This window comes from Atta cephalotes (assembly GCF_000143395.1).
Source record: "Atta cephalotes unplaced genomic scaffold scaffold00011, whole genome shotgun sequence".
Taxonomy (NCBI): Eukaryota; Metazoa; Arthropoda; class Insecta; order Hymenoptera; family Formicidae; genus Atta; species Atta cephalotes.
In genome coordinates, this window is record NW_012130075.1 from 196,187 (window position 1) to 213,242 (window position 17,056).

Genomic DNA, 17,056 nt, shown 5'->3' on the forward strand with positions numbered 1-17,056 from the left:
TAGTACAAAATAAGTATTAAAAATTCCATTTAATAGATCCGATTTGATTCTGTTGATTTGGTCTTGCTAGCTTTATAGAGCTTGATTTTCCTTTTAACCTATACAATAAGGATTTAAAAAGAGATTTACTTGGAATTTATTCTCGAGGGAGTTTTGATTTTGATATAGTTATGTATTGGGTTGTCCGGAAAGTTCGTGCCAACTAACCTATATAATTTAATAAATGTATACTAAAATTTAAATCTTCTGCGTTTCAATTTTCCTTCAAAATCGACACGAACTTTTCGGACAACCCAATAATTTGTCCTTATAACAAATTTACATTTTTCAAAAAATTGACGCGCTGGAGCTGCCATATTGGAAAAATGATTCAAAAATCAGGGAAAAATCAATTTGTCGCAAATATTTCGTTCCAGATATCTGTCGACAAAAACTCTCTCTACCTCTATAACAAAAAGGTTATAAAGGAGAAAATTTTCTACAAATTATGTTGATAAATAAATTTTTTGTCAGATCAATAGTTTTACCCGTAACAATCCCTCAAAGTGATGCAAATATTTCTATAATACTAAAAGCACTTTTTTCCACGTTTTCTACATTACACTATACGAGTATATGTGTAACAATGATTCAATGTAGGCATAGGTAATAAGTCCGTCTTTTGAGTATTTTGTCCTAAGAGACTGCCTAAGATAGGGGTTCCCTTCATATTAGTATACATCTGCCTCGACCACCTCGATCATAGCCCACAAAATACACACAAATAGCGTGCCATTTATACATAAGTATGGCTTACAATATGATAGGCTTCATTTTCTCATCTTCAAAAAACTCGTTACTTTTATGCTCCAATACCTCTGTGCTCTGTCTTTATAAGTCTATGGCCTCGACCGAGCCGAATTTGTAGATAGCTGTTCAATGTGATTCTAGCATCGTGTTGTTATTGTTCGTTTTCATGATTTTATCATGGCATCCCATGTGAATTGTTTATAAAAAAATTGTAGACAATAAGGTATATATGTTCCAGTTATAAAATATTAACAGAAGCATGATATGAACAGAAAATATCCGATTCCAAACGAACGAAAATATCGTGAAAATGACGGCAACGATTATATTGGAAGATATTCTCAACTTTCTCATTACGAGACCCATTATCCTCCATCGGATCCATCGGATAATTCTTTGATGGATGTTCAAACCGTTGCGTTGTGCCCAAAATATTACGGATATTACGGACGCTCGAAAATATCATTTTGAAGAACAAACGGCTCTGTGGCGAAATGGAAAAAAAATTATCCTTGCACATTGTGTAATTTTTACCGTAAGACCAAATCATTTATTTTGTTATCATTGCAAGTCGGAATGGTGGCATTTATATTCAAAAACGCATCCACGTAACTATTAAAAATATTATATTATCTTTGTTGGGATTTTGCTTTTCATATGAAGAAACAGTAATTTTTAACTGTTGAAAAATCAATAGTTATGCGGTTACCACTCGAGATTGACGAAAAAGCATTTCCTCAATTCATTTTCAACAACGCAGATTTCAATACACAAACATTAAATGGATTCAATACTTTCCACGCATGGGTGAATTCACTGTATCGCTTTTATTATTTTTATTGCTCGAGAGGAAAAGAAAGAACAATTAATTTCTGATAATATTGTCTGCGAAATCAGCAAATCCGGTCCATTGGGTATACAAAAATGTCCAAAAATAAAATAAATTTATTACTGTGGAGTAGGTCTACTGAGAAAATCATGTAAAAAAAATGCGTCTTATATTTACCTCTTGGGTGATGTGGAAAAAAGTATTTTTAGTATTATTATATTAAAAACTTTGTGTTACTTTGATAGATTTACAGACAAACTATTAATCTGACAAAAAAATATTTATTGGACATAATTTGTAGGAAATTTTCTCCTCTACAATTTGTTATAAAAGTATTTTAGAAGTATTTGTTATAGAAGTATTTTTATATCGACAGACACACCTAAAATGCGACAAACTGATTTTTCCCTGATTTTTGACATTTTTCCAATATGGCGGCATCGGCGCATCAATTTTTTGATAGCAAAATGTAAATTTGTTATAAGGACATCAAATTATTATACCAAATATCAAAATTCCCTCGAGACTTTCCAGGTAAAACTATCTATTGCCAGGGCTATTTAGCTATGATGACGAAATTTTATTATCTCGATATTGACAGAGAAGAAAAATTTTAACGAATCAAGTGTGCTATTAAAGCAAAGAGCGCTGTTTTTCGACAGATTTTTGAAAAGCAATATTTAAAGATAATGTAATTATTTTTATTTTTTAAACTTTGCGATCTTTATTAACTAACAAATTTAGTATAAAAAAGAATTACAAAATTATCTTTTCAGAAAAAAGATAAAAAAGCATCAAGCACACTAACTCATCAAAAAATAATTATTGTAATTACTTTTGAAAAATAAAATGGAGTGATACGATTATTTCTATAATTCAATTTATTCTTTCTATTCCAATATCACAAAATTGCGTCAATTAAAACAAATTCATGGACATTATATTATCTAATTCAATCCAAATGATATTTTTTCGAATTTTCAATAAAAAAAAATAATACTGTTTAAATGCAAATGGTAATATTTCGTTTTAATCCAAAATTCAAAAATATTGATACTGCTAATACATACGATATCCATATCTAATCACATTAAATTAAGATAAAGTATATTAATTGTATTGTATAGTATTGTGTTAAATTGTAAATATTTTTAAATTTTGGATTAAAACAAAAAGATACAATATTTAAAATAGTATTATTTTTTTAGTTAGATTACATAATGTGCATAAATTTGATTGTAATTGGTGTAATTTTATTATTTGTTTAAAGAAAATTAAAGCCGCTACTTGAGTGGGAATAAAAAGAACGAATAGGAAAAGAACGAATAGGAATACAAAGATACGTACATCACTTAGCTTTTATTTTTTAAGAGTAGCTGTGAAATTATTTTTCAAGGTGCACAAATGTTTGACATACTTTTACTTTAAAATAAAACAATTTTGAAGTGATAAAATTCATTATCGCGATAGCACAAATTCATGCGATAATGCAACTTTAGCATCGTACGCATCGTACACTTAGTATGTACAGTGAATTGTACAAAATAGTCGTCAACAGTTCTTGGAAAGAAAGAAGTCGAATATATTTTAAATTAAATTTTAAAAGTACATTGCATGCACTAAAATATAATTACTTCATTGTCTAATTATTACTATTATTGATTATAACTTGTCATGAAACATGCTTTTTAAGAGAATTTTTGGCCAGTCTTAGATAAGGACCTTCAAATCTTCCAATTATAATTGGATGCCATCTAAGTAAATGTATATTTTAATATACGTAATATATTTTTAAAATAAAATTTTAATTTTTAATATTTGATTTCCTTCTGAAAATACTCTTGTGTTACTATATACGTACTCTAAATTTCTTGCAGTGAAATCTCAGTCCAAGAGAGTGAAAATACAACCATCCTTGAAAAAAAGTGAGAATATTTCACTTCTTGAAAAAGAGTAACAATTTTCATTTTTTTTGGAGTGAATTTTCACTTCAAAAGAGTGAAATGTTACTAAAAAAAAAGGAAGATTTCACTCTTTTGAAGTGAAAATTCACTCTAAAAAGAGTGAAAATTATCACTCTTTTTTTAAGAAGTGAAGGATGATTGTATTTTCACTTTCTTGGAGCGAGATTTCACTGCAAGAAATTGAAAGTGTAACTGTATAATCTGTATAACATAAATTTATTTGTTAATTGTTAGTGCTTCTGTTTTACAAAAGGTAAGCGTTTTCTTGAAACAAATTACTCATAAATCATATTATAAAAATTAAATACTATATTGTAAAAATCACGATTAATACTTTATGGCGATTACATCGCCATGACTCTGGAAAATCAAACGTATATATGCCGCACAAATGCATAGAGTATACGTATACAAGATTCTGTCTGTACACACGGCCCGTTGTTCGAGGAAACATAGACAATAGGCCTTTTAAACGCATTAATTTTGTGTGACTGTTTACATTTCTTCGACCATTTAAAGGAAGAGTCGAAATAATTTGTATCGATGCAGAAATTTATAATATAATATGTAATCATTAATTATAATATGATACAGCAATTCCATGAAAATTTAAAAGTTAATTCTTTCAAATTGTAACAATAGCGGTAATATAATATTATTACATATAATTTTGTGTGCGGAAAATATTCGCGAAAGATAGCGACCGAATGTGAGAACGTGAGAAGTCGATTACGAGACACGGATCTGTTAAGACGCGCTCCAAACCACATCAAATTTATACTTATAAAAACTGTTATCTTTTAATATCTGTCACAAAGTATTAAATTTTCTTGCAAACCAATTATCCACACCAAAACTTATTACGGGTAAATATAAATTGCATTTTGTAAAAATGGTCTTGCTATAAATAAAAAAAAATACTTAAAATGCGACGCAAAAAGATTAATTAAAGTTGATATTAAAATTGAAGGGTACTATGATCATTATGTGGAGCATATTATGCACCGTGGTATCGGTGGCCGACAAGCAAGTCACTTTTGAAAATCATAAGGTTTTCAAAATTACTACGACTACATCGACGCGGACTGAATTGTTTAATCGTTTGGCAAAAATTTCAGATGGAGTGAGTAGATCTTTCAAGCATAAAGATTAAAGATAAATAAAGGCAAATTAATATCTCTTAATTAATATCTCTAATTAATCTCTTAAGAGATTTGTAACATTTATATGACTGTATAACTAAAATTTTTAAAATTAATCTCATAAAATTAGCATAACGTACACGTGTTAATAAAAATTTATATTTATAAATCAACTTTATCCACTTTATCAAATTAAACCAACTTTATCAAATTATTTAAAATATAAACATAACTAATATAAATCAAGTCTAATGAGAGTTAAATGCAAATGATCCTTTTTGGATCCTTTATGGATATGAGTATTTTGTTATATTGCTATTTTGCTGAAGAGTACTCCAAAGTGAGTTGAAACGTTCATAATAAAGAAAACATTGTTTATCGACAGAATATATGTAAATTTCATTATTTCAAGATCTTGCGCCTGATTATCTGCGTTTCATTAACTTTGATTTACATTAGTTATGTTTATATTTTAAAGATTGAGAGTCCTATATAATTATTATTATTTTTGTCAAATTATTTATCATGCAACATTTAGAAGACAAAAAACTGACAAATATATAATTAATTTTTTAAACTAACATTATTTTCTTTTAAATAAACAAATTAAATATATATCATTTATAGTTTTCCTTATGGAAGACATCGCCTTCCTGTGAGTAAACAAGTGGATCTTATGGTAGCCCCGCTATCAAGCTATCCGAATTCTACGAAATGATGGCGCAGATCCAAGCACCATATGAAGTTTATATTGAGAATGTTTAGACATTAATCAATCGGGCAGTGCCAGCAAATGTATCAATGAAATTTGATTTTAAAAATTACCACCATCTCGATACAATTTACAAGAATCTAGATGACTTGGCAAAGCAATATCCCGATATAATGCAAACTATAGTAGGCGGCAAGACATATGAGGGACGTAAAATCAAAGGTGTCAAGGTTTCTTTTAAAGCGAACAATCCTGGAGTCTTTATTGAAAGTGGCATTCATGCCGGGGAATGGATCGCGCCAGCAACTGCCATGTATATCTTCCATCAATTGCTGACAAGCAACAACACGGAGGTCAGGACTCTGGCTGAGAGCCATGATTGGTATATCTTCCCAGTGTTTAATCCCGATGGATACGTGTACACTACGGTAAGTGCTGTTTTATAATGTCATATAAAGCAATAAAGCATTGTTAACTAATTTATAAATTAACGCTTAATTATACAAATATTTTTAATTTGGTTCAGAATCGACTTTGGAGAAAAACACGTAAGCCGTATGGTTTCCGTTGTTATGGCTGCGACCTCAACAGGAATTGGGATTACAAATGGAACAGTAAATTGTTATAATGTGTATTAAAATTTGTATTAGAAAACTATAATAATCAAAAATCAAATAATATTTTAATAAAAAGAGATTATTTATCGACTTTAGAGAGCTTGTATTAAAATGTACTCGATGTTTCTTAATATTATATATATTTATGTATTATTTAACAATTTCAGCTGGAGGCTCTAGCAATAATCCATGTTCTGAAACCTATGCCGGACCTACGCCATTCTCCGAAATTGAGACAAAGAGTCCACATATATCAATTCCATTTCCGACAAATTCTATGTGTATATTGGGTTCCATAGCTGTTCGCAACTATTGATGTTCCCTTATGGTTATACAACAGATCATGTTGATAATTACGACTTGGTGAGTAATTTTAATTGTAAAACAAATATAGCTTTGAGAAACTAAAATAAAATATTGTATGAAAAATTAATAAATTAATAAAACAATTAGTTTTTGTAATTATTATTCAGTTGAATAATTATTCAGTTGAAAGGATAATAATATCATATTTTTTAGTTCAAAATTATAGAGTTTTAAAACTTAAAATCTCTGTTTTAAAAATAGTAATATCATATATTTTTAATTCAAATTTATACATTCTATTTTTAAAAAATTGGTAATTATACGATTCGATAAAGTTTCAGCTTTAAGAATTTGTTTTTTTTTAATTAGATAAAAATTTTTGATGAAGTTATGAGCAATGAAAGAATGCTCCTTTTATAAGAATTAACCCATGGATAACTCAATGACAAAAAAGAAACATTAAAAAAAATGATTTTATAGGGAAAATTTTTTAAACGTTAGATAGTCGAAAATTTTTGCAAATTTTTTAGGCACGTGACACGCCTACAAAATAAGAAAAAATTTCCCACTTTGTCCAGCTCGTAATTTTTTATATGCAAAACTTACTGATAGAAACTAAAAAAATATAGTAACTTTTTCGAAAGTAGACATTTTAAACTTTAAAATCCTTTTTTGAAATTTAAATTATTTCACACATTTTTTACGAATATATTCTACACATAATTTTGAGCTAAAAAATACAATACCTAACTTACATGTTAATTATATGTATTATATATATACATATATTGAGAAGTAAATAATTCTTCATATAAATTTAACAACAATTTTAATAGTTTAATAATTTAATAGTAAGTGACTCAATTCAATGATAGAAGCATTTGAAGTAGTTTATCATGATCTTATGGTTAACACAATTATTTATAAGTAACAATTTAAAACATCGTATATGAATAATTGAAGATTATTCTAATTTAATTCATAAAAATAATAGAATTACAAAGTTTATATTTATGATGTTTTAATATGATATTGGCATGAAAATGATTACAGCTCTCGCAAAGAGATATGGAACTAACTATACAGTCGGAAGTATTGCCGAAACAATGTGTATATAGAAGAAAAAAATTTCATTTATTTTTCCTCTCTCTCTCTTTTTCTCTCCGCCCTTCTATTTACTTATCTATCTGTATATCTTTATATCTTATCAATACTTAAATATTTTTATTTTTTTTTTGATTGATTTATCAAAAAATTTCTTCTTTTTATCATATTAAAAATTTTTCGAAATTGATGCAATATTATTGCATCACATTCCGAGTTTATGATAATTATGTACAAAAAGATGATTTTTTAAACTTATTCATTTTGTATTTAGATGAGGCTTCTGGAAATACTATCGATTGGATAAAAGGCACATATAATAAATCAATCGTCTACGTTTATGAATTATGTGAATTATGTGATAAAGGTCAATACGGTTTTTTGTTGCTCCCTGAGCAAATTATCCCGACTGGAGAAGAGACTTTGGATTCTATCATAGCCATGCTTAAAAAAGCAAAAACTCTAAAAAATATGGGTATGAATTTGATATCATGCGGTGTTTACATAATTTTTCACCATGTTGGTAGTGATATGTACATCAACATAATTTAAATATACTTACATTAAACTATAGTACTTCTTTCTACATCCCAGCGTCTCAAAGATGAGAAGCTTACAGTTTTTTTTATATCAATTAGAAATTCATATTTATTTTACAGTTGGAGTTTCCGAGACCTAATATTCATAATAGAAAGAATTTATGACATAAATTCGTAGTCTAATCTATCAAAACCTGCTGAATATAAAAATCATCTCAAATGATCGTTTATACAATACGAGTTCTCGTATTGTAACAATATACTATAAATTCGATACTATACTATAAATTCGAATGTAATGTGTTGAATATAAAATGAATATAAAATGAATTATAAGTACTTACAATATTATTTATAACAAATAAATAAGTTACAATGTATTAACTATAACAATTAATGTAAAATAGGAAAAATAGCAAATAACGAATAATAAAATAAAGTGATGTGAAATTATCTAATACAAACTTTGTAGTAAATAAATTATTTGTCAAAACTCATTACAAATTAAAAAATTTTTAAATTATTAATAAATAATTATTAATTGTTACGCTCAATTTGTAGAATTTACATAATCTTTTAATAAATGTTCATTTTTCTCGAATTCCAAAAAATATAAATTACATAAATTACATAAAATATTCAAAAATACTTTATGTAATTTATATTTATATTTACAATTAATTCAATTTATAATTTATTATAATATAATAAAAAATAATTTTCATTATATAATAATTATATAATAATTATATATTATTATATAATATTACATAATACAATAATAATAAATTATTATTATTGTAAATATAATAAAAATAAATTATGATTTTTTATGATTCTGGAGAAGCAAATATATGTATAAATGAACTTTCTATCGTAGGGAATAGTTATAACGGAGATTATGCGTATATCTTTTAAATGATAAAAGAGAAGATGAATTGCAATAATACGTGTATCTTTTAAATGATAAGAGATAAAATGATCATATGAAAAATAAAAATAGTTAATACCTCTATATTGAAGCCTGTGTTTTCCTCATAATGTCAAGTTATATGACTTTTTATCGTAAAGGAAACTAGGGACAGTTATAACAATGTGTAACAATGTGTAAATCTTTAAATGATAAGAGATAAGATCATATGAAGTACAAAAATAGTCAGTACCTATATATTGAAGTCTGCGTTTGCCTCATGACATCAATCACGCGTGCGCCGCATATAAAAGAAGTTTTATATATATATAATATAGGGTGCTCAGATAAGCCATGTAAGTGTAAATTTACAATGTTATATTTTTTTGTTTTAAACTTTCAAATAAAATATTTTTTATTATGTTTTCATTTTATTAATTCTAAAATATGTTTTCTCAAGCTATGTGCATGTCTTTTTTACTTTTTAAAGTGGTTTCAAATATATTTATATAAATTTTTACAACATCGATTTAGCATTAAAAGTACCACATCGCGAACTACAATTACATTTTAACACATTTTATTATAATTAATGGTAAATGTTAAGAAGAACCCGCTCACTTCAAATTTTGATAAAAATACACCAAATCGATGCGTTTAGCATAAAAATAAAAATTTGACAAGAAAAAAGCGTTCTTTCGTGAATTAAAATATTTTAAATTGACTATTCAGAAAATACGAATGTTGTATTTCTTATTAAATACTAAGTATAAGCAATACTAAGTATTTAAGCCTATAACAGTCAAAACTAAATCTTCTCAATACCTAAATAATTCACAGTGAATTATCTATATCCTATATATTTACTTGCATATATACCATATTTTGTAGTTATTCACACTGCGCGCCGAAATTTTGTATATATACCTATAGGATATAGATAATTTACTGTGAATTATTTAGGCATTGAGAAGATTTAGCTTTGACCGTTATGAGGTAATATTTTTCGCAATAAATTTATTTAAGGTTTCAGCACATTAATTTATTCCTTATAATATGATATTGGATCGAAGATTGAGAATTTGCTTGTCAATTTAATTTAATTTGTGATATTATTGCAGTAGTTGGACTGATTGCAACATTACTTTGATTTTAAGTAAGACTTAAAACTCTTTCTGTATCTGTCTCTTTTTGACTTCAAAACGAGACAGAGTTAAAATGAGATAAAGTTTTAAGTCTCACTTAATCAAAGTGATATTGGTGGTGGACAACTAGACCTAATTGCATTTGATAAAGCCCGGAAAAAGGTTTGAATATGCTTATACTTAGTATTTAATTTCATGTCGGTCTTAATATTTCTTATTATAATAGATATTATTCACTGCTTTACAAATTCTCTACTTTAAAAACAAATTATCTGTTATGAAACACAAATTTATTGTTTATTTTAAAAACATTTATTTTAAAAACACAAACTGCTTTTTAATAATCAATTTACTGATTTAAAAAATAATATAAATAAAAATAATATAAGAAGATAATTTCTGTTTTAGAACAGATAACTTATATTTAAAGCTGAATTGTTGTTTTTAGAGCAATGAATTTATATTTTAGAACAGATAATTTGTTTTTAAAGCAGTAAATTTCTGTTTTAAAGTAGATAATTTATTTTTAGAACATGTCTTTTCTTAGCTCTGTTTCATTTTGCCCCAAATCAACAAAATGTACTAATTCGGATTTTGATATTTTACTCGAAAACAGTTTAAAATTATACCCTTTTGCAAATAGTACCATAAAGCTAAATAATTGTTGCGTCATGTGCATTAAAAGAAATAAACATATATGTCATAAATAAAGAAATATATGTATATTTCTAAAAATTGTTACAACTATCCCCAGTCTCTCCTACACGGAAAAATAGCTACAGTTACCACGACTAAAAGTCGCCCATCAATACATTTTTTGGATATAAGAACTATATATATATATACGATTGTGTAACTGTGACAACTGTAAGATTGGTATCTTACGGTTATCACAATCAAATATATTGATGGATGAAAATTATCATTATTTCCAATTGTGGTAACCTAACCATAACATTTTTTCTGTGTAGTGACTTAGCCTTTCGTTTTAAACTGTTATAAAATGAATATTGTATAATATGTTTCGTTTTTTTATCTGTAATTTCTTTTTATATAATAAAATGCCATGCTAACTTAATAATTTCTATTTAATTCTTATCAATGATATATGTTTGACTTTATTGCATATTCTTTAAACTATATAATTACATAGATATATAATAATTACATAGATATATTGATTCTGAAAACATATAAAATTACTTAATATATTGTAGTGAATCCTTCTTTCGCGATAGGAGGTGATACTTATACTGAATCCACATTTATTACAGTTTACAACGCGAGGTTCCCCCTCCATGTAGATTTACTATTATAAATGTATATCTTGTATTCAAAAATTATATTCTATATTTATGAAACTTATTTTGTTAGTAACTTTTTAAATAATAATGATTCTAAAATCTCTTGAAGTCACTCAGGATCATAACCTTGATAACATTGTCAAGATCAAAATCAATGAAAATATTAACGATGTATAATTAATATAATTAATATAATTAATATAATTAATATAATTAATATATTCATTAAAATTAAAGAAATCTATAATCATCATGTGGAAAATAATATTATGTACGATCATGGGCCTGGTGATCGCCGAACAGACTACTTTTGACGATTACAAGGTCATCAAAATTAATGTAACTACAAACAAGCAAGTTGAATTGCTTAATCAGATGGTAAAAGATCCTGATCATGTGAGTAGATTCAAGCATGAAGATAAACGCAAATTAATATACTTTGTTAATATACAAAAGCTACCTTTTTTACAAGATTTGTAATGATCATATTAACTAAAATCCGAAAAAAATTTGTATTGATTATATCAGCTATAAGATAAAAAAAATTAACTTCATAAAAACAGCATAATGTATGCAAATTTCTAAAATTTATATAATCAGTATACAATCATAATCCCCTCCCCCCTTCATACAGACAAGTTGCTATTTTGAGTCTAATCAAACTGAAAAATATCTTTATCTACTATTCATTTTTTAATAATTATCTTAGTAGATATTTTTATATGCACAGAATAATAAGATATGAATCAATGATGATAAAGAATCAGTGATAAAGAAAAATTGATGTAAAGAGAACATATAATAAAATATCACAATTTCAGTCAATTTGACCGCAGCCATACTGTAGTCATTTAAAAGTCCTTTATAATATTATTTACAACATTTAAAATTACAACATTTAAAAAATATAAAACTTGATATGTAACTAATTTTTTAAATTAATATTAAGTATATTTTAAATAAATAAAATTAAATTTATCATTTACAGTTTTCCTTCTGGAAAGAACCGTCTGTGAATAAACAGGCGCAACTTATGGTAGCCCCGCAGAAATTGTCCGAATTCTACGAATTGATGGCACAGATCCAAGCACCTTATAAAATTTCTATTGAGAATGTTCAGGCATTAATCAATCAAACGGCAATCGCAAAAGCATCAGAAACATTTGATTTCACAAAATATCATACTCTCGATACAATTTACAATTATCTAGATGATTTGGAAAAGAAACATCCCGACATAGTACAAACTGTCGTGGCCGGTAAATCATATGAGGGTCGTGAAATTAAAGGCGTCAAGATTTCCTTTAAACACAATAATCCTGGAGTTTTTTTCGAAAGTGGCATTCACGCTAGAGAATGGATCGCGCCTGCGACTGTTTTGTATATCTTGGATCAATTGCTAACCAGTAACAATACAGACGTTAGAAATCTAGCTGAAAGTCACGATTGGTATATCTTCCCAGTGTGCAATCCTGATGGATACGTGTATACGCACACCACGGTAAGCATTTTTAATGCATTTTTAATCTAGCGCTGCTTTTCCAATCATCGGACCAAAAACATAGTGACGACTTCTTATTGACAAAAAGTAATTACTAAAAGTAATTACAAAAAGTAACTATTGTTCAATAGATTAAAATAGTAAGAAAAATTAACATTTTTAGTTATATTTTCAGAGTAATTATAAGATTATTTAAAAAAAACATTTACTCTTACTTTCTATCTTTGGATAAATTAACATAAGTTGTCAAATTTGACATACCAAAAAAAGACATGACAAAAAAGTGATCAAAGTTAGTACATGACAACGTTAATGAAAATATAAAACATTCAATAATTTATAAATTAATGTTTAATTACATGAATATTTTTAATTTATTTCAGAATCGAATGTGGAGGAAGACACGTAAGCCATACGGTAATTGTTATGGCACTGATCCTAACAGAAACTGGGGTTTCACATGGAAAAGTAAATTTATATTATATCAAAAAAAAATTGAATATATATAGTATCTAATAAAAAGTCGAGATTATTTTATGGACTTTGGAAAGCTTATGATATTAAGATTAGAATTCGATATTTCTAAATATTTATTATATTTATAATTTGATATCTTCAGATGCAAGTGATGACAGTGGCCCATGCACTGAGACCTACCCTGGACCTGCGCCGTTCTCCGATCTTGAAACAAAAAGTCTATCCAAATATATCGAATCCATTTGTGATCAATTTGATATATACCTTTCATTCCATAGTTACTCGCAACTATTAATGTTCCCTTATAGTTACACAGTAGAACACGTTGACAATTACAACGACTTGGTGAGTAAACCATTAATTATATAAAACAAATAGAGCTTTGAGAAACATATAATAAAATAATTATGTATAAAGAAACAGTATTGAATTGATAAAACATTGTAATTGTTATTACTGTATTTATAAGTGAGACAGTACATTGAAAAAAATTCCTAGTTATTAGCCACCAAATATTGAGTGAAATAATTTCAACCAAATGTTCCGATATAATTAAACTTTACCTTTACAAATATTTATATTTTTAGTATTTTAAGTATTATCGTTAGTAATATCATTTAGTACTTATATTTTAATACTTACTAAATATTAATACTTACTAAATATTTGTAGAGATAAAATTATGTTTAGTTATATTATTTCAACATTTAATTAAAATTATTTCATCATTCAATATTAATTAGCTATAACTACTCTTTTTTCAGTGTATCGTTATCTAAATTATCAATGCAAACATGATTATATACAGGATGTCTTTTCATAATATATATATCATAGTGCCAAAACTGCTACAGCGATTTCACATAAAAAAAAGTCAAAAATGTCGAATAAATGTATGTTCAATTTTGATATAAAGGGACATCCTATGTATATATTAAGAAAACAATATTAACTTTTTTTACAAACTTAATAGCAATTTAGTTTAGTAATTGATTCAATTCTACATAAAACAAATTTGAAGCAGTTCATGTTGCACTACATTTATCATTAATCTTCGTTGTAAAAATACAAGATTTCATTACCCATAATGATGGCTAAAAATAATTTGAAATTAATTTCTGATACCAACTTTCGAATACCGGCTTTATAATATTCTTAAATGGAGCAAATTTTTACTCTGATTGGTCATCCACTACATAAGGGATGAAACATATGGTCTTCTTACATAATGCTCAATATAATTATTTATAAGAAATAATTTGAAACATCATATATGAATAATGGAACATAAAAAATTTACATAATTTCAACAATTTTTCAGAATGATATTGGCTTAAAAGCGAAGATAGCTCTCGCTAAGAGATATGGAACTAACTACACTGTCGGAGATATTGCCGAAACAATATGTATGTACCAAAAATTTTATTTATTTTGTTTTCTCTCTGCTCTTCCTTTTCCTCTTCCTCCTCCTCCTCCTCCTCCTCCTCCTCCTCCTCCTCTCTCTCTCTCTCTCTCTCTCTCTCTCTCTCTCTCTCTCTCCCTTCATTAAATAAATGAATTTTCTCTCTTCATTTTTAAGCATAAACTGTATGATCTGTTCTTCTGCAATCAGTGATGTCTAAAGAGTCGAGTATATTAATTATAATTACTCACTCTCTTTACTTAATCTTCTTTTGTTTAATTCTTTAACAAACGAAATAAATCTTTATATATGCTAGTTATTGCGACAAAATATCACCATAGTCTCAGCGATCAAATTGGTTGAGACATTTATCACTAGTAAAGAGATTCAGATCCTGGTGTAGATAATATTTTCGTAATAAATTATTTACAGCTTTTTAGGATATTTATTACATCAATACGTTATTTCAGTTAAGATTCCGAAAAAGACTTAAAATTGATTTCGGCGCAGTTGTAAAACTGGATGTATATAAATTCACACTAAAATATTATATAAGCCAATTAAAATCCAATTAATTATAAGCCAATTATTAAAATCCAATTCAGACCAATATACAGCTTTTTCGTTACTTATTGTATTATATATGTATTTACATCTATCTATCTTGTGTTTAATTTTCTATCTTGTATTTATTTATTGTAATTCTCTATCTTGTCTATATCTAAATACTTTTTATTTTGTTTGAATGATTTGTTGTGAAGAATCCCTTCTTCCTATTATAAAAGCATTGTAAAATTGCAACAATTATTGCATTCCTAGTTTAAAAAAATTTTAATTATATTAAAAAATATGCTTCTTTAGACTTACTATTTTACTTAGATGTGGCTCTTATTATTTTTAGATGAAGCTTACGGAAGTTCTCTAGATTGGGTCAAATTTACTTGTGGTACATCTATCCTGTTTGCCTATGAATTACGTGATCAAGGTGAATACGGCTTTTTGTTGCCCTCTAAGGAAATTATCCCGACTGGAGAAGAGACTTTGGATTCTATCTTAGTCATGCTAAAAGAGGCAACTGTACTTGGATATCCATAGATGAGTATGGAAAAATAATTAAAATTGCCCAAATTTTGTATAAAAATTATTATTGATGGCACATTCTTATATTTGATAATCTGTTAATTTTTCCTACAATATTATTTACATCATTTGTAATACAGTAATAAATTTTTAATCTTTCCATTTTTAACAAATGATGTTTTAAATTAAAAATTGAAGATTTGAAAATATTATTGAATAAATATAAAAATGATACATTTTTCTATATTCCCATTTCAGAATTTTTCTATTCCATCTAAATAGTTTGGAGTATTCAGAATTGGCTAGCTCATGTATAAATACACGAAATGATCTTGCATTATACTATAAATTCGAGACACTACGTGCCTCTTGATGTCTGAAACAAGCCTACATCGTAATAATTAAGTTTCCGTAAAATAAGATTACCCAGAGGACTTGCTTAATCATAATTTAAATGTCTACGAAGAGAAATTCGTGTTATACTGAAGAGAGACTCGCAGACTAGCAATTATTTTGCGCACATATTATAACATATTGCATCTCCGAAAAGATTGATAATATCATGATGCTAAGTTTTCAACTTTATTTATGTTGTATTGTACACATCTTTTCTAAAGATAAATGAAAAATGGCTTTTTCCATTTAACTGTAAATTTACTCTATTTAAGTTACTCTATTTTTAAGTTACTCTATTTGTATTACTCTATTTGTAATTAAACAGAATTTGAGGAATACGATCGAACCCTTTCAAAATCATTTATAATGTTACGTAAAGATTATAGTCGTTGAGAGAAAGAATTTACTGGAGCCAAACGATTTGTAGAGCTATCTTTATTCAGCGATTCCGGTGAGTTCAAGATTTAGCAGAATCCCGTCAATTTTTACCAGTGCTTTGTAATGTATATTCGTAAAGCGCGTTCTTTTCTTTTTGATAGCGTGTATATATTATCGAAAATAAAATGGATCGTGGCCAAGCACAATGCGCATGCAAGGAATTGCCGAGGAAAAATCATAGCGTTCGTTTCGTCTTTATGGTGATGATGCAAGTGATTTAAATTGTAGACAGTAGCACGTGCATTTAACGAAATTACACCCATTATTAATCCAAGGGATTTCCTTATTGGAATAAAAACGATTTTATTCGCGTCGCGCGTAAAATCTATATGCAAACGCGTACCACCTTTTTCTTTTTTTCTTTTCTTTTCCTTTTTTCTTCTCTCTCTCTCTCTCTCTCT

At 27.1% G+C, this 17,056-nt stretch overlaps 1 protein-coding gene and 1 pseudogene across 1 annotated transcript; both read left to right on the plus strand.

Annotated features, from left to right (window-relative positions):
* The first annotated feature begins 4,558 nt into the window (after positions 1-4,558).
* Positions 4,559-8,142, plus strand: LOC105617096 (annotated as a pseudogene).
* A 3,471-nt stretch (positions 8,143-11,613) lies between these two features.
* LOC105627914 (zinc carboxypeptidase-like) lies at positions 11,614-15,836 on the plus strand. Its single transcript, XM_012209186.1, has 6 exons — positions 11,614-11,757; positions 12,350-12,862; positions 13,246-13,330; positions 13,482-13,684; positions 14,661-14,745; positions 15,643-15,836. Exons 1-6 carry the CDS (start codon positions 11,614-11,616, stop codon positions 15,834-15,836), a joined length of 1,224 nt encoding a protein of 407 aa, XP_012064576.1.
* The last annotated feature ends 1,220 nt before the right edge of the window (positions 15,837-17,056 follow it).

What these genes read in the sequence shown, in the direction of transcription:
- LOC105627914 (XM_012209186.1), top strand. Translation starts at nt 11,614, where the DNA reads ATGTGGAAAATAATATTATGTACGATCATGGGCCTGGTGATCGCCGAA. An exon ending in TGGTAAAAGATCCTGATCAT is followed by an intron (nt 11,758 to 12,349) that starts GTGAGTAGATTC and finishes TATCATTTACAG; the next exon opens with TTTTCCTTCTGGAAAGAACC. An exon ending in CTGGGGTTTCACATGGAAAA is followed by an intron (nt 13,331 to 13,481) that starts GTAAATTTATAT and finishes TGATATCTTCAG; the next exon opens with ATGCAAGTGATGACAGTGGC.